This window comes from Hypanus sabinus, chromosome 8 (genome assembly GCF_030144855.1).
Source record: "Hypanus sabinus isolate sHypSab1 chromosome 8, sHypSab1.hap1, whole genome shotgun sequence".
Lineage (NCBI taxonomy): Eukaryota > Metazoa > Chordata > Chondrichthyes > Myliobatiformes > Dasyatidae > Hypanus > Hypanus sabinus.
Genome location: NC_082713.1, coordinates 24,412,210 through 24,433,990, shown reverse-complemented (window position 1 = coordinate 24,433,990; position 21,781 = coordinate 24,412,210). Strand labels below are relative to the sequence as shown.

General features: G+C 41.0%; 1 protein-coding gene across 1 annotated transcript in view; it reads right to left on the bottom strand.

The window, feature by feature from the left end:
• The window catches only part of psmd10 (proteasome 26S subunit, non-ATPase 10), a 33,362-nt gene that overhangs the window by 2,196 nt on the left and 9,385 nt on the right, over positions 1–21,781 (bottom strand). Inside the window, exons 3-4 of the mRNA XM_059976836.1 lie at positions 10,723–10,869; positions 1,380–1,546 (exon numbers count right to left, since the gene is read on the bottom strand). Of these exons, the coding sequence (XP_059832819.1) occupies positions 1,380–1,546; positions 10,723–10,869 (314 nt within the window). The remainder of the gene's footprint in view (positions 1–1,379; positions 1,547–10,722; positions 10,870–21,781) is intronic.

The following is a 21,781-nucleotide window of genomic DNA, read 5'->3' as shown; positions in this document are numbered from 1 at the left end:
GCTACCATCAAGGACAACTATAGCAGGCACATAGAATACCATGACCTATAGGAAGTAAGGATTTATTTGGGGAAATGGAGAGCAGGAATGGGGAAATGGTATGAATGAGATTGCTGCCCTGTATATATGTGAAGGATCAAATGACCTTTCTCTGTGTTACAAGTTTAACATTTCCCTTCAATGAGTAATGTATCACTGTTCCCACCTGGGTACAAATGTTCCCTAATGAACAGCATTAAAAGGAATGCAGTGCTTAGGAAAATGACCCACTACCACTTTTAAAGGAATTAGACATGGGCAATAAAAGAATACTCATGGAAACCCTAGCAGGGTGAACATAGATCAAATGTTTCATAGCATCTTGCATCGTATGCTGGAGTATGAAAAGCAGGTGAAGAAGATTAGAACTGCACCCGCAGAGCAGAGAATCAAATCCTTAAGTGAACAGGCTATGTCTTCAGTGTTTACTTGTTTGCTGAGAGAATGCCTGGAATAGAATGCATGTAGATACAGGAAGTTCAAGACATTAGTGCAGTTTAGAAGTAAAAATAAATTTCGAATGCTATAAATGTTTAAAAAAAAACACAAATCTCCTGCATGTGATGGTTTATTCGCTCTTCATACAGAAGGATTAGCCTTTTAAATTCCATCAGCGGATCTGCCATGGAATACTCGGAAGAAAGTGTGTGTGACATGGGCAAAGTTATTATACGATAATCAGTTTCTGGAGAGCATGGAGGCAGGGGGAAAGGGGCTGCAGTAAATTGTGTTTTTTTAAATCAAGCTGGCTTTCTTTTAATTGTATACTGGAAATTCCATGGTTGTTTAGGGTAGCATAGGGGGGACATCAGAGGAATGGATTGTTTTACACAGATGGATAGAATATGCCACCAGGGTAGAGGTTGAAGCAGATACATTTAAGAAATTCTTTGGCACATGGATGAAAGAAGAGTGGAGGAAAAATGAAAGGAAAATGCAGGAGATATGGGTTAGGTTAATCTTAGAGTAGATTAAAAGGTTAACTATAGGGCCTGTATTGTGCTGTGCTGTCCTGTTTTCAGATATGTAAATAAAAGAACAAAACCCTGTATGTAGTTCAAGCATTAACTCACTTTCTAACAGAAATCTGAGTAATTTTCTCATAACAACCTCTTATCATGAGTGAGGCTGCAATATGCTCTGAATTCATATTCCCAAGACATTTTAAAATTCACTCTCTTTTACTTGTTAGCCATATACAGATGAATATGAAAGGATTTATCTGTATACGTGAAGACCAAAGGTAAACCAAAAATTGTTTCCGGTACTTCGAATATAATCCTTATTTCTCAATATAAGCATCCCACATAAACACTACCTGACAAGAAAGTGGAACTTACAAGGGTGTATTTCCTTCAGAGTCTTGGAGGTTGGTAGATGCTGTATGCTTCAACAGGAGCTGTACAAGACGGAAATTTCCTTTAGCTGCAGCTCTGTGCAAAGGAGTAGAGTGGATGCTATCTGAGATATTAGGGTCCGCTCCATTCTCTAATAACATGCTTGCGATCTAAATCAACAGACAGTGAAACTAAATTAGAGATTTTCTACAAAGAAATGTGGAGCTTTGTATTTATAAATATTGTAAAGGGCAAAGACAAAAGCAAAATGCCGTGGAAGACAAAAATTTGAGAATAAAGAAGATGATGGAAATATTCAGCAAATCAAGCAGCATCTGCGTAGAGAGAAACAGAGTTATTGTCTCCGGATCGATAATTGTACTGGAAGTGTTTACTTTGGTTAAATAATGATTTTGTTCTTCCAAACTACTTTTGTTCGACAGGAAGAGATTATTAAAGAAGTGAATTTGCATTAGCAAATGGATAACAACAACATTCCTTCCAGGCAATTACTGCAAATATCTCCAAGAGGATGATAGAAACATAAAGAAGGAATAAAAAAAATTACAACTACCCATAATGTGCTTGTTGATGATCTTGATATAAACAGAGATCATGTTAAATTCAAATTCTCATGACACAGCATCTCCTAGTTGCCAGAGCATGTAACTATTTTGGTTGAAAGGAGATAAAGTTGGTCAAATGTAATAACAGACTCACTTGTACTGCTATTCCAGAATTTTATGATTTTCATTCCCAAAAAAAATACTCAAGCTAGTTTGATGTTAATTATTGAGGAAAATACCAAAAAGAAATTGATGTCAAGTATACACAAGAAAAGGCAGAGTTTTATAGAAATAGGGTCCTAAAATCTGGAGACACAGAGTACTGTTGTGTATTTAAGTTTCAATAATATTTCAGTAATCTTGTGTGTGTGTGTGTGTGTGTGTGTATTTATCATGTGGCAGCAACTCAATGCATAAAAGCATAATGACATGGTGAAGAGGTGCAGTTGGTCAGATCAAACATCAGAATGGGGAGAAATGTGATCCAAGTGACTTTGATCATGTAATGTCTATTGGTGCCAGACAGGTTGGTTTGAATATCTCAGAAACCCCTTATGGTTTAAGATTTTCACACACAATAGTCTCTAGAGTTTACAAAAAATGGTGTGAAAAGAAAAAAATGTCCAGTGAGCAGCAATTTTCTGGGTGAAAGTGCCTTGCTACGTCCTCTGACGTAGAGGAGAATGGCCAGATTGGTTTCAGGTGAGAGGAAAATTATAGTTAACTCAAATAAACCATGTATTACATGTCGATCATTGGAAGAGATGGGCTGCAGCAGCAAAAGACCACACTGGGTTCTACTCTGTACCTAATAAAGTGGCCAATGAGTGAATATGTGTTAGAGTAATTTTTGGGTTTAGGACATATACATTTAGCAATTGACTTTGGCTACCAGTCTTCACATCGTTAAATGTATTGTGCATTTAATTTAGAGTGCATGGGTTCCTAAAAACTGTGAATCCCAGTCAGGTCAATGCTAATTAAAATTCATCTGGATGTCTGTGGTGGGGACGTGAATCAGGAGGTGTGAGGTTCTATGTAGTTTCAAAGAAAGCATTGTCCATACATTGTAAATATGGAGTTGTCCTTTGCTGTTTGGCTCACATAATATTGAGGCCTATTAAGGGTCAGTGAGGCCTTTCGACTGAAAGCGTCTCCATACAATGCCTGCTGTACCTTGTTCTGTTAAATAAAGAAGCTGCTTTGTATCTACAAGTAATTTTCACCATGACTTCATTCATGCAACAACATTCGTTGTCAGGAGTGGGACACCTTCATGACCCATCATGTGGCCAGCGATCTTAGCAGCCTAAGTGGGTGAGTATTTTTAAAAATCAGCATTCACTTGATCTGTTTGGGTCAATGGTACATTGGCACATGAGGTATCACGAACACGGAGAGATGAACTGGCAAATATAAAGTGGTGTGTGCGCGTGCATTTGTGTTTATGTAAGAGAGGAAACTTTGCATGTTAATTTGGTGAGACGGAGCCACCAGCTGCAAAGGGTGGTTATTGAATGTTTGGGATGGTTGAGTGGCGGGGGGTGTATACTTGTTCAGGGAGTTGCATTTTAACAATGATGTTTTGTGAGTGTGATGCAGCCATCATGAATTCAGGTGCACAAAAGTGGCAGATTGTGGAGTACATACTCTGCTGTTTTAAGTATGTACCGTTTATTTACATAGTGTGGGGATATTTCAGGGTGAGGTTTTACCAAGATACATCTGTCAGAATGGCACCTATTGAGGTCAGGCAACGTCAGGTCGAGAACTCTGCTGATCCAAGCCAGCCCATGACTCTGATTACAGCCATTCATAAGCCCTTCACTTCCAGAGAGAAACAGAGCACTTTGTCAGAGTTGTCCTCATTTAAAGTCGCATATGGGAATTCAGAATTCTGGCACAAGCTCGAGGAAATGGTTGAATTTCACCAGAAGCACTCTAAAGATAAACAACTGTTGGTAAAAGTGAAGTGCCCAATGAATATGTGACATAGTATGGCCCAGGGGGGTACAGGATGGTATATGGGCAACTATCAGAAACACCTGCAATGAAGAAAGACATTGCTCTTTTAAAGTGAAGCAGTGACTGGGAGGTGGATTTGAGAGTAGCTGGAGAACGATAATGTCAGTGATTGAAAGAGCCAATCTGACAGCCACAGAATATGCTGAACATAAATATTGAACATATTAGGAATATTCAGGGTTGGATAATCCCAGGAGAGACAACCCAGTCTTCCTGAAAACTATGAAGGAAGGTCTGAACTCAGCCCACCGGGAAGTTTTAGATTCAGGGATAGGCTTAGGGTAGACCTACTCTGTGACAGTGAAATAGACCAAAGAAAGTGCAAAAGAAATCATAAAGCAGCTATAGTGGATGCTGCTGTTGTGACGTACCTGAGAGTTTGTTTTGTTTGCCGGTGGCCAGGACACGATGCAACAGGTGTAACCCGTTGGGACATGGTTGGAGGCAGTATCCAAAAAAAAAACAGACCTCACAGCAGACACACAATCTCTCACCCCATCAGGGTCCAGTCCGACCAATCTGACTGCCGATCAGATCATACAGCAAGTAAACACAGATCCTCGGTCAGAAAAAGATGTGGCGGCAGGCCCCACTGGTGATCCGCGGATGTACAGAACAGCATTGTTAGGGGGACGGCAATGCAATATGTTAGTGGACACAGGGGCATCGGTATCAATAAATGACCTAACCTTACCAACAACCAGACAGGCTTTTTATATTAACTGTGTAGGAGGGAAAACAGTGTAAGCAGAAAGAAGTGAGTTCCAAATAATCAAAAATCAGCAGACAGCAGCTTCCAGTGTATTTCCGGGTACGTCCAAATAATGAGGGCACTCTACTTGGAATAGACATCCTAAGGGATGCAGGGGCGGTTAGGGACAAGTCAGGGGCAGCGAACATGTCCAACCAATAGAATACACGACGTAGCTAGCGTAGTCACAGCTCCCCAATCATTAAAGACTGGAGCCAGCAATTCCCAGCAGTGTGAGCTAGATACAAGCAAGATTGTGGTCTAGTAAAGATAAACCCAGTTAAAATAGAGGAGGGTCTGTATAAATCCCATAAGCAATATCCCATTAAAAACTGACACACTGACCACTGTTTAGGTAAAGTGAAGGAACTAAAACACCTGGGGATACTCAGAGAGACTGTGGCAACTACTAACTCTCCAATATAGCCAGTAAAGAAGCCCAATGGAACATATCCATTAACAATAGGCTATACTGCCCTTAAGACCATACTGACATTGCATCCCATAATGGCAAGCCTTGCAACAATCCTGAATGGCCTGTCTCCAGAACATTAAAACTTTTGCAGTTCTGGAGATTGCTAATGGATTTTGGGGCTCCCCTTAGCACCCAAGCCCCATGACAAATTTGCCTTCATCTTGCAATATACATGGGCCAGATTCCCCCAGACACTTGACAATAGTCCAGCCATTTTTCATAGTCATGCCGCAGACTTTGGAAAAGCTCAATCTGACGTCCTCCCAGTCAACACGCTTACAATATGCAGATGATCTACTAATCGTTTTGGAAGCTGAAGCAGGTAATTCAGGGGCGGTAGCCAATGTTTTAGAGATACTGCAAGACAAGGTGGTAGTAATTAAACTAAACACTCACCAAAAAGGGTCAGAAAGGAAATAAGTTGGCAGATATCACTGTGAAGAAGGCAGCAGAGGAACAAGAGGCAATTGAAATTGAGAGTATGCAGGAAGAAATGACTGAAGCCAATTTCATAAAGTTGTAGGAAGAGGTGGAGGCAGAAGCAGAAGAGAGGGAGAACTGGCAGAGAAGGGAGGAACCACATGGGAGCTTGACATACGGGAAGGAAGGAGTCGTAGCCCCACAATGTACTAGGCAGATACTACTGAAGTTGTATCGTGGGGTGATGCATCAAGGGACGCAGAACATGATCATGACCCTCCAGCAGGACTGGTGATGGACAGGGATATTGAGAAATTCTGCCGCTGTTCTAGCATTTGTGCCCAGCATAATCCTAGTAAGGGCAGAAAGCTACAGTTGGCAGATCAACCACAGCCCCGGGACGTGGGGAAAATATCCAGATAGACTTCATGAGGCCCCTACCCAAAACCAAGGGGGAAAGCTACTGTCAAGTAATTATGAATCACCTCACGAGGTGGGTAGACTTTCCCAACAAAGGAATACACCACCAGCACCACTGCACAGATTTTAGTTCAGGAAAAAGAGGGATGTCTACAATAGATATAGGCAGCATGGAGTAAAGGAATTGCTCGAGGAATATAAAGAATGTAAAAGGAATCTTAAGAAAAAGATTAGAAAAGCTAAAAGAAGATACGAGGTTAGTTTGGCAAATAAGGTGAAAGTAAATCCGAAAGGTTTCTACAGTTATATTAAAAGCAAGAGGATAGTGAGGGATAAAATTGGTCCCTTAGAGAATCAGGGTGGTTAGCTATGTGTGGAGCCGAGAGAGATGGGAGAGATTTTGAATGATTTCTTCACTTCGGTATTCACTAAGGAGAAGGATATTGAATTGTGTAAGGTGTGGGAAACAAGTAAAGAAGTTATGGAACCTATGACAATTAAAGAGGTGGAAGTACTGGCGCTTTAAAGAAATTTAAAAGTGGATAAATCTCCAGGTCCTGACAGGATGTTCCCCAGGACCTTGAGGGAAGTTTGTGTAGAGATAGCAGGAGCTCTGACGGAGATCTTTCAGATGTCATTAGAAACGGGGATTGTGCCGGAGGATTGGCGTATTGGTCATGTGGTTCCATTGTTTAAAAAAGGTTCCAGAAGTAAGCCTAGCAATTATAGACCTGTCAGTTTGACATCAGTGGTGGGTAAATTAATGGAAAGTATTCTTAGAGATAGTATTTATAATTATCTGGATAGACAGGATCTGATTAGGAGTAGCCAGCATGGATTTGTGCGTGGAAGGTCATGTTTGACAAACCTTATTGAATGTTTTGAAGAAGTTACAAGGAATGTTGACGAGGGTAAGGCAGTGGATGTAGTCTATATGGACTTCAGCAAGGCCTTTGACAAAGTTCCACATGGAAGGTTAGTTAAGAAGGTTCAGTCATTAGGTATTAATGATGGAGTAATAAAATGGATTCAACAGTGGCTAGATGGGAGATGCCAGAGAGTAATGGTGGATAATTGTTTATCGGGATGGAGGCCGGTGACTAGCGGGGTGCCTCAGGGATCTGTTTTGGGCCCAATGTTGTTTGTAATATACATAAATGATCTGGATGATGGGGTGGTAAATTGGATTAGTAAGTATGCCGATGATACTAAGGTAGGTGGTGTTGTGGATAATGAGGTGGGTTTTCAGCTTGCAGGGAGATTTATGCTGGTTAGAAGAATGGGCTGAACGTTGGCAGATGGAGTTTAATGCTGAGAAGTGTGAGGTTCTACATTTTGGCAGGAATAATCCAAATAGAACATACAGGGTAAATGGTAGGGCATTGAGGAATGCAGTGGAACAGAGAGATCTAGGAATAACAGTGCATAGTTCCCTGAAAGTGGAGTCTCATGTAGATAGGGTGGTGAAGAAGGCTTTTGGAACGCTGGCCTTTATAAATCAGAGCATTGAGTACAGAAGTTGGGATGTAATGTTAAAATTGTACAAGACATTGGTAAGGCCAAATTTGGAATATTGTGTACAGTTCTGGTCACCGAATTATAAGAAAGATATCAATAAATTAGAGAGAGTGCAGAGACGATTTACTAGGATGTTACCTGGGTTTCAGCACTTAAGTTACAGAGAAAGGCTGAACAAGTTAGGTCTCTATTCATTGGAGCGTAGAAGGTTGAGGGGGGATTTGATCGAGGTATTTAAAATTTTGAGAGGGATAGATAGAGTTGACGTGAATAGGCTGTTTCCATTGAGAGTAGGGGAGATTCAAACGAGAGGACATGATTTGAGAGTTAGGGGGCAGAAGTTTAAGGGAAACACGAGGGGGCATTTCATTACTCAGAGAGTGATAGCTGTGTGGAATGAGCTTCCTGTAGAAGTAATAGAGGCCAGTTCAGTTGTGTCATTTAAGGTAAAATTGGATAGGTATATGGACAGGAAAGGAGTGGAGGGTTATGGGCTGCGGGTAGGTGGGACTAGGTGAGATTAAGAGTTCGGCACGGACTAGGAGGGCCGAGATGGCCTGTTTCCGTGCTGTGATTGTTATATGGTTATAAATCCTCCCAAGGATTCAGGTGGACTCAATCAGGGAGCACATTTCACAGGGAAAGTGATTAAGGAAATGTGCCGATTGTTAGGGACTGGACAATGGTTCCAAGTACCCTACTATTCTTGGAGTTCAGGAATGGCAAAAAGGATGAATTGAACAATCATGAATGCCTTAGCCAAAACTATAGCTCATATGGGAAAGACATGGGTTGATGTTTTAATAGGAATCCTGATGAGATTACGAGCAACCCAGAACTGCACGCTGGTTTTTAGCCCCTACAAATTATTGATGGGTGAGCAATGTGACTCCCTTATGGGGTAATTACAGGTTGGGGGAACCTGGGACTTATAGGGATAGAATGACAGTATGTGAAAGGTCTTTGTAACCAACTTAAAAGTGTTGAAGGACCGAGCAAAACAACAGCAGCACATTGCTGATCAGAGAGAGGAGGGAAAAGGAGATAGTCCTCCCATAGCCAGGTGACCAAGTCATGGTGAGGGTGCTGCCTGAAAGGGCAGGGTTTGCTCCCAAACAGATAGGACCAGAGATGTACTTTTTACAAGTGATACTTGCGTCTGTGTGTAGACAGCCAGTGGAAACACTGGACTCAGGTTAAACTGCAAGACTCACCTTCTTGTTGCTCCCACCAGAGTGGGGGATCAAGAGTACACAGTAATAGTGTAATTTCGAGATGGACACCAGGCAGACAAACCAGACCTGACCATGGTTGATGAAAATATACCCAGAGGAAATGCAAAGACAGAAGACACCAAGAGCACAATAGAAACCCATGAATAGCATGCTAAAGTGTGATGATGATGGTCCTTTGTAATGAAGGCTGGTTGCTAAAAGTAGATGATTAGTTTAATAGCATAGAACAGAAAAGATATTGGGGAAAATAGATGAGGAGGTATTTAAGTTAAAGTAGAGGCAGCAGGTTCCACAACTTCAACAGCATTTCAGACTGAGAAAAATTGCACACAGCATTTGAAGGCAGTCACCCCCCCACACCCCTGTCTGAATGAGGAGTGAATACAAGTAAGCTGGGGTCTTTCAGCAGTCAGGCCAGTGATCAACTGGACAGTTTGGAAAGGCGTGCCACCAGGGAGAGGTCCTTACAGTCATTCAAATGGAGACCACCTCTGACCCCTTCCTGTACATCAATGAGGGGGCCTGTGAGCATCATGCACTTACCTTGCTGATGCGCCTGGAAAAAGAGTTTTAGCTACCGGAGAATGAAGGGTTGAAGACAAGGAATGTGATTAAGCTGTAATTGGCTAGTAGGAGAAAAGCCACTAGGAATACGAACAAAACTGGATTTCTAAAGACTGCTGTTTGTATTTCTGTAACAACTTCTCAGCTTAACATTTTGTAGGTAGCGATTAGGGATGACAGGGTAGATATAGAGGCATTGGGGAGGAATGGGGAGGAATTCCAAGGCAGGGCATTTTTATTGCTCGATTTGAGTAGATCCTCCTTTTGGCTGGCCTTTCCTGGTACAAATTTATTTTTGTCCAAGGAGGGCCAAGAGGAGGTACAGTTTTAAGTGCTTTTTGTGTTTAGGACATATACATTTAACAACTGACTTTGGCTACTAGTCTTCACATCTGAAAATGTATTGTACATTTAATTTGGAGTGCTGCTCTGAACAATAGGTTCCTAAAGGCTGTGTATCTCAGTCCAGACAATGCTGATTAAAATTCATTTGGATATCTGTGGTGGGGAGGTGAATCAGGAGGTGTGAAGGTTGTAATTAACTTCAAAGAAAGCATTGTCCATACACTATAAATATGGAGTTGTCCTTTGATGTTTGGCACATAGAAAATCTAGGCCCACATTGGGCCAGTAAGACCTTTCAACTGAAAGCTTCTCCATATAATGCCAGCTGTATCTTGCTTTGTCAAGTAAAGAAGCTGCTTTGTATCTACCAGTAATTTTCTCCGGTGATCTCATTTACGCAATAACAATACGTACTTTGATAACATTTTCTTTTAACTTTGAACATCCTCTCCATGTCCACTCTATGCAGGCCCTTCAATATTCAGTGGGTTTCAATAAGAATCCCTCTCATTTTTTTGAAGTCCGGCAAGTAAAAGGAGGCATCTGGTCTCAAATAAGTGGCATGAGAAAAGATAAAAAATCTGTGGTAGTGCTTTTAATAATTAATTTTGCCTTTTGTGTCATTTGTTAAGTGTGAGCTTTATTGGCCTGCCGGGGCAGCCCAAAATATCAATGAAGACTTTAATATTGCGACAGTTGGAAACACTGAATGCATGGGAACCTAAATCACATTCTGCCTGGAGTGCAAATAAATTTCAACTCTGTTTATTAGATAGTAGACTTGATAGCTTTAAAATACACATTTTACAATTATACACTGTACATTATATAATGGAGTTCCTGTATTATAATAATTATGGGATATTTTACCTCATATTAACAATAAGCACAAGGAGGGCCATAGGGGTTTGGGGAATTATGACTCAAAATTAGTTACCACCTCAAGAGAAATGGCAAAACAGAACAATAATAAAAACAGAATATGATTAAACAGAAACTGGTTCATTTTTTAAACGTTGTCCAATACCTCATATCTGTTTCGAGAGGCAGCATAGTGCAGTGGTGAGCAGCCATTCTGATTGACAGCATTGACTTGAGCTCCTTTACTAATCAGGACCTTCACAATTTCTTCACGGCCTGCTGATGCGGCAATGTGCAGGGGTGTCCATCTGACCTGTAATAAATACAAATGGTCAGTAGCAGTTCATATTTTGGATAAAATGCTAGACCTACCTACAAAATAGAAAATAATCAAAATGCACAATTGAATCAGTGAAACTGAATCAACAACAAAAAGTATGTGGACAATCAATGGGGTCAATGGGAATGAAGCTACAACAGCTGACCATCTTTTGACTTTTCCATTTCCTGTTTGTATTTTTTATATGCCACAATTTTTTTAGAATTTTTGACCCATTTAATATAGAACAGTACAGCACACTATAGGCTCTCTCAACCTACTTCCTTAGAACTTTGAGAAGATTAGGCATGACAAATTTTATAAACATCTGGTGGAGGTTATATTGACTGGTCGCATCATGGCTTGGTATGGGAACATCAATGCCCATGAATGGAATATCCTCCACATTGTAGTGGATATGGCTCAGTCCATCACGGGCAAAGCCTTCTCCATCAATGAGCATATCTACATGGAGCGCTGTCACAGGAAAGCAGCATCAATCATCAAATAATCTATCCCTCAACATCAGCAAGACAAAGGAATTGGTTGTTGACTTCAGAAGGAGTAGCAGACCACACAGCCCCATCTACATCGGTGGTGCGCAGCTGAACAGGTCAAAAGCTTTATGCTCCTTGGGGTGAATATCACAAACGACCTGACTTGGTCTAACCAAGCAGAGTCCACTGCCAAGAAGGCCCACCAGCACCTTTACTCCTGAGAAAGCTGAAGAAATTTGGCCTGTCCCCTAAAACCCTCACTAATTTTTATAGGTGCACTGTAGAAAACATTCTTCTAGGGTGCATCACAACCTGGTTTGGAAGTTGTCCTGTCCAAGACCGGAAGAAGCTGTAGAAGATCATGAACACAGCCTAGCACATCACACAAGCCAATCTTGCATCCCTGGACTCACTTTACACCACACACTGTTGGAGCAGTGCTGCCAGGATAATCAAGGACACGACCCACCCAGCCAACACACTATTTGTCCTCTTCCCTCCGGGAGAAGGTTCAGGAGCAAGAAGATTCATGCGGCCAGATTTGGGAACAGCTTCTTTCCAACTGTAATAAGACTGCTAAACAGATCCTGACCCAGATCTGGGCCGTACCTTCCAAATATCGGGACCTGACTTGCACTACCTTACCTTCCCTTTTCTATTTTCTAATTATAATTTAAAATTTTAACCATATAACCATATAACAATCACAGCACGGAAACAGGCCATCTTGGCCCTCCTAGTCCGTGCCGAACCCTTAATCTCACCTAGTCCCACCTACCCGCACTCAGCCCATAACCCTCCACTCCTTTCCTGTCCATATACCTATCCAATTTTACCTTAAATGACACAACTGAAATGGCCTCTACTACTTCTACAGGAAGCTCATTCCACACAGCTATCACTCTTTGAGTAAAGAAATGCCCCCTCGTGTTTCCCTTAAACTTCTGCCCCCTAACTCTCAAATCATGTCCTCTCGTTTGAATCTCCCCTACTCTCAATGGAAACAGCCTATTCACGTCAACTCTATCTATCCCTCTCAAAATTTTAAATACCTCGATCAAATCCCCCCTCAACCTTCTACGCTCCAATGAATAGAGACCTAACTTGTTCAACCTTTCTCTGTAACTTAATTGCTGAAACCCAGGTAACATCCTAGTAAATCGTCTCTGCACTCTCTCTCAATTTATTGATATCTTTCCTATAATTCGGTGACCAGAACTGTACACAATATTCCAAATTTGGCCTTACCAATGCCTTGTACCACTTTAGCATTACATCCCAACTTCTGTACTCAATGCTTTGATTTATAAAGGCCAGCGTTCCAAAAGCCCTCTTCACCAACCTATCTACATGAGACTCCACTTTCAGGGAACTATGCACAGTTATTCCTAGATCTCTCTGTTCCTCTGCATTCCTCAATGCCCTACCATTTACTCTGTATGTTCTATTTGGATTAATCCTGCCAAAATGTAGAACCTCACACTTCTCAGCATTAAACTCCATCTGCCAACGTTCAGCCCATTCTTCTAACCGGCATAAATCTCCCTGCAAGCTTTGAAAATCCACCTCATTATCCACAACACCTCCTACCTTAGTATCATCGGCATACTTACTAATCCAATTTACCACCCCATCATCCAGATCATTTATGTATATTACAAACAACATTGGGCCCAAAACAGATCCCTGAGGCACCCCGCTAGTCACCGGCCTCCATCCCGATAAACAATCATCCACCACTACTCTCTGGCATCTCCCATCTAGCCACTGTTGAATCCATTTTATTACTCCAGCATTAATACCTAACGACTGAACCTTCTTAACTAACCTTCCATGTGGAACTTTGTCAAAGACTTTGCTGAAGTCCATATAGACTACATCCACTGCCTTACCCTCGTCAACATTCCTCGTAACTTCTTCAAAAAATTCAATAAGGTTTGTCAAACATGACCTTCCACGCACAAATCCATACTGGCTACTTCTAATCAGATCCCGTCTATCCAGATAATTATAAATACTATCTCTAAGAATACTTTCCCTTAATTTACCCACCACTGGTGTCAAACTGACAGGTCTATAATTGCTAGGCTTCCTTCTAGAACCCTTTTTAAATATTTAAATATTTTATTATATTTACTTTGATTTGTACTTCAGGGAGTGCAAAGTGCAGAATCAAATATCACTGTGATGATTGTACGCTCTAGTATCAATTGTTTGGTGACAATAAAGTAAAATACCCCCACTACTCAGCCCAGCTCTCTTCTTGCTATTGCCATCAGGAAAGTACAGGAGCGCTTGTACCCACACCACCAGCTTCAGGAACAGTTATTATCCTGCAACCATCAGACCCTTGAACCATGGGGGGGACAACTTCAGTTAATTTCACTTACCACATAACTGATCTGTTCCCACAACCCATGGTCTCATTTTCAAGGACTCTCCATAGCATGCTTTCAATACTTATTGCATTTTTTTTCTTGTATTTGCAGTTTGTTGTCTTCTGCACGTTGACTGTTTATCCATCCCTTTGGGTGAGGTCTCTCATTGATTCTATTGAGTTTCTTAGATTTACTGTGTATGCCCACAAGAAAATGAATCTGAGGGTTGTAAAAAGTGATATATATATATATATATTTTGGTAATAAATTTACTTTGAACTTTCCATTAGATATTTTTGCCCTGGGATAGTTTCTGGCTATTCATTTGATTTACGACTCTTAACATTGTGTACACCTCTATCAAGTCACTTCCGATCAACCTTTCCTCCAGATATTGGTTAAGATATGACAAAACTAAAAAAAAATTGTTCTGCTTACTGTCAGATTTATGAATGGAAAGGACATTCCAAGATCAGGAATTATAATTGGATGCAAGGTTAATAAAATCAACTCAATTCCATTGACCACTCTTACTACGAGAGTGAAAGAGAATCTTACACTTTATTAGGTACAGGAATGAAACCATAAGACCATTGAATATAGGAGCAGAATTAGGCCATTTGGCCTATTGAGTCTACTCCACAATTTCATCATGGCTGATTCCCTTTCAGCCCTCATCTCCTGCCTTCTCCACGTATCCCTTCATGCCCTGACCAATCAAGAACCTATCAAGCTCTAAGATAAATATACAGACTCAGCTCTCTCTGGCGAAAGAAATTCCTCCTCATCTCCATTCTAAAAGGATGCACCTCTATTCTGAGGCTATGTCCTCTAGTCTTAGACTCCCTACCATAGGAAACATCCTCTCCACATCCTCTCAAGGTCTTTCACGATTCAATAGGGTTCAATGAGGTCACCCCCCCATTCTTCTGAATTCTAGCCATCACACACTCATCATATGACAGGTCATTCAATCCTGGAAATTATTTTTGTAGACTTCCTTTGAACCCACTCCTGCTTCAGTGCATCCTTTATAAGGGGCCCAAAACTGATTGCAGTAGTCAAAGTAAGGCATCACCAGTGCTTTATAAAGTCTCAACATGACATCCTTGCTTTTATATTCTAGTCCTCTTGAAATAAATGCAAACATTACATTTGCCTTTTGCACCTCAGACTCAACCCACAAATTAACCTTTAGAGAATCCTGCACAAGGACTCCCAAGCTACTTTGTGCCTCAGAATATTATATTTTCTCTCCATTTAGAAAATAGTCAACCCTTTAATTTCTTCTACCAAAGTGTATGACCATACACTTCCTGACACCGCATTCCATCCGACACTTCTTTGCTCATTTTCCAAATCTATCCAAGTTCTTCTGTAGCCTCTCGACTTCCTCAAAACTACCTGCCCCTTCATCTATCTTCATCTCATCTGCAAGCTTTGCAACAAAGCCATCAATGCCATCATCCAAGTCATGACATATAAAGTAAAAAGAATCAGTCCCAACACAGGATTCCGTGGAACACTACTAGTCACCAGTAGCCAACCAGGAAAACTCACTTTATTCCCACTCTTTGACTTCTGACATTCAGCCACTGCTTTATCCAGGCTAGAATCTTTCCTGTAATACCATGGACTCATAGCCTGTTAAGCAGCCTTATGTGTGGCATCTTGTCAAAGGTCTTCTGAAAATCCAAGTACACATCAATCCAAGCAGGATTTGTCTATTCTGCTTCATCCTTCTTCAAAGAATTTCAACAGATTTGCCAGGCAAAATTTTCCCTTTAGGAAACCATGCTGACTATGGCCCATTTTATCATGTGCCCTGAAACCACTTCCTTAGCAATCAACTCCAACACCTTCCCAACCACTGCGGTCAGACTAACTGGCCAATAATTTCCTTCCTTCTGTCTCTCTCTCTTCTTGAAGACTGGAGTGACATTTGCAATTTTTCAGTCTTCTGGAACCATTCCAGAATCTAGTAATTCCTGAAGGAGCATTACTAAAGCCTCTGCAATCTCTTCTTCAGCCACCTCCTTTAGAACCCTGAAGTATATACCATCTTGTCCTGGTGACTTATCTACTTTCAGATCTTTCAGTTTCCCCAGAACTTACTCCCTAGTAATGATAACTTCACAAGATTCATAACTCTTGACACTTGGAACTTCCACCATACTGCTAGTGTCTTCCACAATGAAGACTGATTCAAAATCAGTTCACCCAGCACTTCCTTGTCTCCCATTACTACCTCTCAAGCATAATTTTCCAGTGGTCCAATATTCACTCTTGCCTCTTTTATACTTTTATGTATCTGAAGAAACTTTTGGTATCTTCTTTAACCCCTTCTGTTGGTTTTTAAAAAGCTTCCCAATCCTCTAACTTCCCACTAATTTATGCACTATTATATGGCCTCTCTTTTGCTTTTATGCTAGCTTTGACATTTGCTACCCACGGTTGTGTCATCTTAGCTTTAGAATATTTCCTCCTCTTTGGGATGTACTGTATATATTCTGTGCCTTCCAAATTGCTTCCAGAAATTCAAGCCATTGGTGCTCTGCTGTAATTCCTGCCAGTGTTCATTGCCAATCAATTCTGGCCAACTCCTCTCTCAAGCCTCTGCAATTCCCTTTACTCCACTCAACATGGTCTTCTGCTGCTGTAGCTATGCACTTCCAAAGCTTGACACGAGCTTTCAGTGATGCCGTTCTACACACCTCTGTTGTAATGTACGGTTGTTTGGGTTACAGTCACCTTTTGTTTGATCGAGGCATGGTGCGCATAAACAGATCATTTTTGAGAAGAGCAGGCTCTATTGGTATCCTGACCTTCTGTGCCTTTTTTATAGGGCAGTAGGACACCTCTACAACCCACACCTTCAATCTCATCGATTGGAACACCTGACTCCAAATAGCTTTGTAGAAGGCATTACCCCAGCAGTTCACATACTTTTTCCAACAAATACATGTTTAAAAAAAAAGAATAATTTTTCTCAATAAATAAATGACCAAGTGTAATATTTTTGTGTTATTTATTTAATTGGGTTCTCTTTATCTAATTTTAGGACGTGTGAAGATCTGATCATATTTTAGGTCATATTTATGCAGTAATAAAGAGAAAATTCTACAGGGTTCACAAACTTTCTAGGACCACTGTAAACCTCTTAACTATATCTGCATCTATTATGCATTCCGCTGCTGCCACAGGATTGGCTAATTTGAAACTTTCATTAACATGCACCTTTACAGGTGTACCTAATAAAGTGGCTAAAGTGTACGTAATTAAGTTTCATAATTGGACACTTACTTCATGAAGCAAGAAATTCTTGCCTGTGTGCAAGTGTATTTGTTTACATTCATAGACTCATACAGAAACAGGTTCACATTTCATTCAGAGAGAGAGGAGAAACAAGAGGCTGCAGAAGCTGCAATCTGGAGTAACACACTAAACACTGGAGGAACTCAGCAGGTCAGGTGATATCTATGGAGGGGAACTGGCAGTCGATGTTCTGTGCTGAGACCCTTCATAGAGTCATACAGCATCAGTCCTTTCAGCTTGTATTCATCTGCTTAGTCCCATCAATTTGCACCCAGACCATAGTCCTCCATACCACTCCTATCCATGTACCTATCCAAATTTCTCTAAAATGCTGAAATCAAACCCGCATCCAATGACAGCTCATTCTAAGGGAAGAAATTCCCCCTAATGATCCCCTTAAGTATTTCACTTTTCGTCCTTAATCCATGACCACTAGATCTCATTTAAACTCCTCATGGGAAAAAGCCTGCTTGCATTTACCCTTTCTGCACCCCTCACAATTTTGAGCACCTCTATCACATTTTCCCTCATTCTTATATGCTCTAGGGAATCATTCCTGTAGGTAGGTGACCAAAACTGCAGACGCTACTCAAATTTGTTCCCACATGTCTTATACAACTGAAGCCCCCTCACTGGGCTTGCTTTGAAACTTGGCTCGTTAGCCGGCTCTGCTCGCAGCCACTAGACTCAGTGGTGAGAAAGCCACCTTTCTCTAAAAACGCATGGGTTGGGTCAGTCTGATTTGGGTCCCACCAAACTGGAAAGTTGGGATTTTTCGACTAATGGAATGCCAATTTGAGAGAATGTTGTGTAAATACTGCCCACATGCAATTATCTGTGGGCAAGAAATATCAGCCTGTACAGCGCATACAGTGATAAAGAAAGTGTATTTATTAATTTCAACTTAATCAAGAGTTATTAAGAAGAAAAAGAAAAAATAAAAGGGCCCAATATAAAAATCAGTCTAAATGAGCAGAGTTAGAGTTCATATCTTCCAAAAGCTGAGTGTGTCCCTTATTCATGGTACTGACTTTTTCACCAGTAGACCTTCCCTTCTTGGTCTCCTTCAAATTGTGCTTTTGCGTTGGATTGAATCCTATGGCTGGCTCTCCCGATCTTCTCCTCTCTCCATTTCCTGCCTAAAAACCACAAACCCCACCAATGTCTGTCAGAAATCTCTCTCCGCCCAGCTCTCCCTAGAACGTTCTCCTATTCCACCATCCTGATTGGCTGACACAGCATTCCTAAATTGAACATCACAGCCTCTTTTCTTTATCTGAAACCCAAACACTATCAGCAGAACACACTGCTTCTACAGAGAGCTACAAAATGAAATACCCCACAGCATTAGCAGTAAAAATCCTACTCAGGGAGTAACATCCAAACTTCTGCACTTAGTACTTTGATTTATGAAGATTAATGTGCCAAAAGCCTTATTTATGACCCTATCTACCTGTGATGCCACTTCGAAGGAATTATGGATTTGTATTCCCAGATACCTCTGTTCTACCACACACTTCAGTGCCCTTCCATTCACTATGCAAGTCCTATCCTGGTTTTGTTCTGCCGAAGTGCAAGGCCTCACACTTGTAAGCTTTAAATTTCATCTGCCATTTTCAGTTCATTTTTCCAGTAGTGGAACAAGCTCATGTAATATATTCCTGTTCCTTTGTGATCATCAGGGAATAGGATTTATACTCTACCAGTTTTGAATGTGAAAAAGTCCAAGAGAATGTGAACAACACCCACAAAAATCTATAAGGAGAAGCACTGTCGACGTTTTGGGCCAAGACCCTTCGTCAGGAGAATGTGATGTTGTTTGCCCCAGTTCCAGAAGTACATCTCAATGCCAAAGGACATGAACTTGGAAAGGGAGGAAGATCTAGTTGTTACAATTATATGTAAGACCAGAGAGACAGCAAAGAACAGGAAGGGGATGCTGCTGAGAGAAAAACACCTTGGAGCTAATCTAAAATCAGCATCATATGGGTAATGTCTATAACTATAAACTAAGCCTCTCATCAAAGGGACAGATAGACAGGAAGGTGAATCACTAAAATAAGCTGAAACTGACTAAAATGAGATTAAGATTCAAGTGAAAAGAATCCTATCGCTGGCACTTTGAACAAGAAGTGAGATGTAGTTCAAATAGCAACTGGCTGAAAGCAGAAGAAACTGGACACAATGATAATAAAGGTCAGACAAGGAAAGGAGAAAGAGTTACATATCAGAGAAAAAAACATCATTGGCAGGCCAGCGATAACTTCATAGAATAAAGTTATCACCACTTGTCACAGGCCTCCAGTCAGAGAGGCAACCATCTATGATCATTTACCCATAAAGCCAATGTTAATTGAATTTACTACCTCATCTAGAATGTCAAGTAACTTTCTTGACCAACCTCCCATGTGGGACCTCAAAGGCCTTGCTAAAGTCCATGTAAACAACATCAACTTTCAAGCGTTAATCAACTTTCCTGGTAACTCCCTTGAAAAATTCTTTAAGATTGGTTTGACACCAATCATGCACAAAGCTAAAGCTAATTCTGACTATTCCTAATCAGTCTATCCAAACACTTACATATATCCAGTCCCTTAGTTCCTGAAGCACCTCGTTTGCTCCTACTTGCCTATACCTGCTACGCACCTCCTCCTTTTTCTTATCCAGGTCTTCAATATCTCTTAAAATCTAAAGTTCCCCAAATCTGTTATCCCTGCCTTTTATTCTGACAGGAACATTCTGTACTCTCGAAATGTTATGCTTGAAGGCTTCCCACTTACCAAGTAGGTCTTCGCCAAGGAACAGCCTGTCCCAATCCAAACCTGCCAGATCCTTTCTGATAACATCAAAATTGGCCTTTATCCAATTTAGAATCTCAACCCAAGGACCAGATCTATCCTTCTCCATAATTATTCTGAAACTAATGGCACTATGATCATTACATACAAGGTGTTCCCCTACACAAACCTCTGGCACCAGCACCATCTCATTCCCTCATAGGGCACTTTGTATCACACTCTCTTTAGTTAGGAACTCCATATTGTTACGTACCCCGTAACTGGGTCACTTACCAGCAAAGATAGAGAGGTCCATTGAAGTCTGATGGTATTATTTTTAACAGTATTTATTGATAAAAATACACAAAAATAATATCAATGCAAACATATAGATAATATACATTATCAATACTAAATCTAAAAGCGCGGGTATAATAATAATCAATAAGAAATAGCTCTATCGTTGTCTAGGGAATAATGTATTGTCCGATGGAAATATAAAAGTCACTTTAGTTCATTCAAGCTGCAGCTTTCTGGTTTGAGAGAAAGACGGGTTAAAACTTGCCCAGTCCTTTTATGATGTCAATCCTTCGACAGTCATTGGGGGTTGATTTCCCCGTTGTTAGCTAAAAACCGTTCTTCCATGGTCAAGGCACACCGATTCCGGGGCAAATGGAAACGGATGCACATGGCCTTCCCACCTGCTTTTGCTATTACGGGATTGCTAGCGTTTCTTCTGGTGTGTCTGAAGGGTTGTTCCCACAGACCCTCTTTTTATCCTGACTCACAGGGTCTCAGATGTCAATCAGATTGGGATGATGCAATCCCTCCACCAACCTCCCCCTCGGTTTATTGCCTGGGGGCTTCGATGCATCGTACAGGATGCAATACACAAGTCCGTCTCCAAGAGACAATAGCCGGTATCAATGGGTCCGCCTTTTGGAGGCCAGGACACATTCCAACTCTTTGTGGATTCTGCATGTCTTTCTCTCATTTCCTGGGTCTCCTGAACTGACTCAATAGTGATCTAGCGATTCTCACAAAGGAGGGGGCTACCCCGCACCCTTCGGCCCCTCAGAGCTGCGGTATATTCATAACAATACATGAATTAAGGAAATGTTCATTAACACATTAGACAAGCTCTATCCCATCTAGCCCTTTTACACTATGAGAGCCAAGTCAATATGTGAAATCATCTACTATTACAACCTTGTGTTTCTTGCAATAGTCTATGATCTCTCTACAAATGTTGGGTGCTCTATAATATAACCCCATTAACATGGTCTTTCTTTTCTTATTCCTCAGTTTCACCCATATAGCCTCAGTAGCCAAGCTCTCCAGTCTATCCTGTATGATGAGCGTTGCCATTAAGTTTTCCCTGACTAGTAATGCCACCATTTCCACTTTTAATCCCTCACTATCAGGTCAAAAACAATGGAACCCTGGAACATTGAGCCCTCCTGCAACCAAGTCTCACCTGGACATTTTGTTTCCACGCTCCTACAGAGTCTACCACTCTCCTAGTCTAGAGAAACAATTTACAGCAGTCAAGTAATCTTCCATTACTTATCACTACTGTGGGTAAATTATCAACCAGGGCAGCAAGGGGCATACCTAATGTAACCGAAATAATGCAGGTACCAAGGTTTCTGAAAAGTATGGTACATCCCCTCCTCCCAAATCACAAAATAGTACTTAGCAAAGTCATAGAGAGAAGTCAAGAATTGGGAAAACTCTCGCCCTGAAGGAATGTTACTACTTTCAAAACTGACACTGCAAAACACTAAGGGAGTAAAGCAGGATGCCAAAACTCCTAGCACTATGCCTTCATTTGTTTTCTAGTCTGGCTATTACATTAATAATGCTATGAAGCCATCGGCAGTATAATTACTATAATAATTAAATTAAAAACTAGAATAATACATGAAAAAGGATCTAG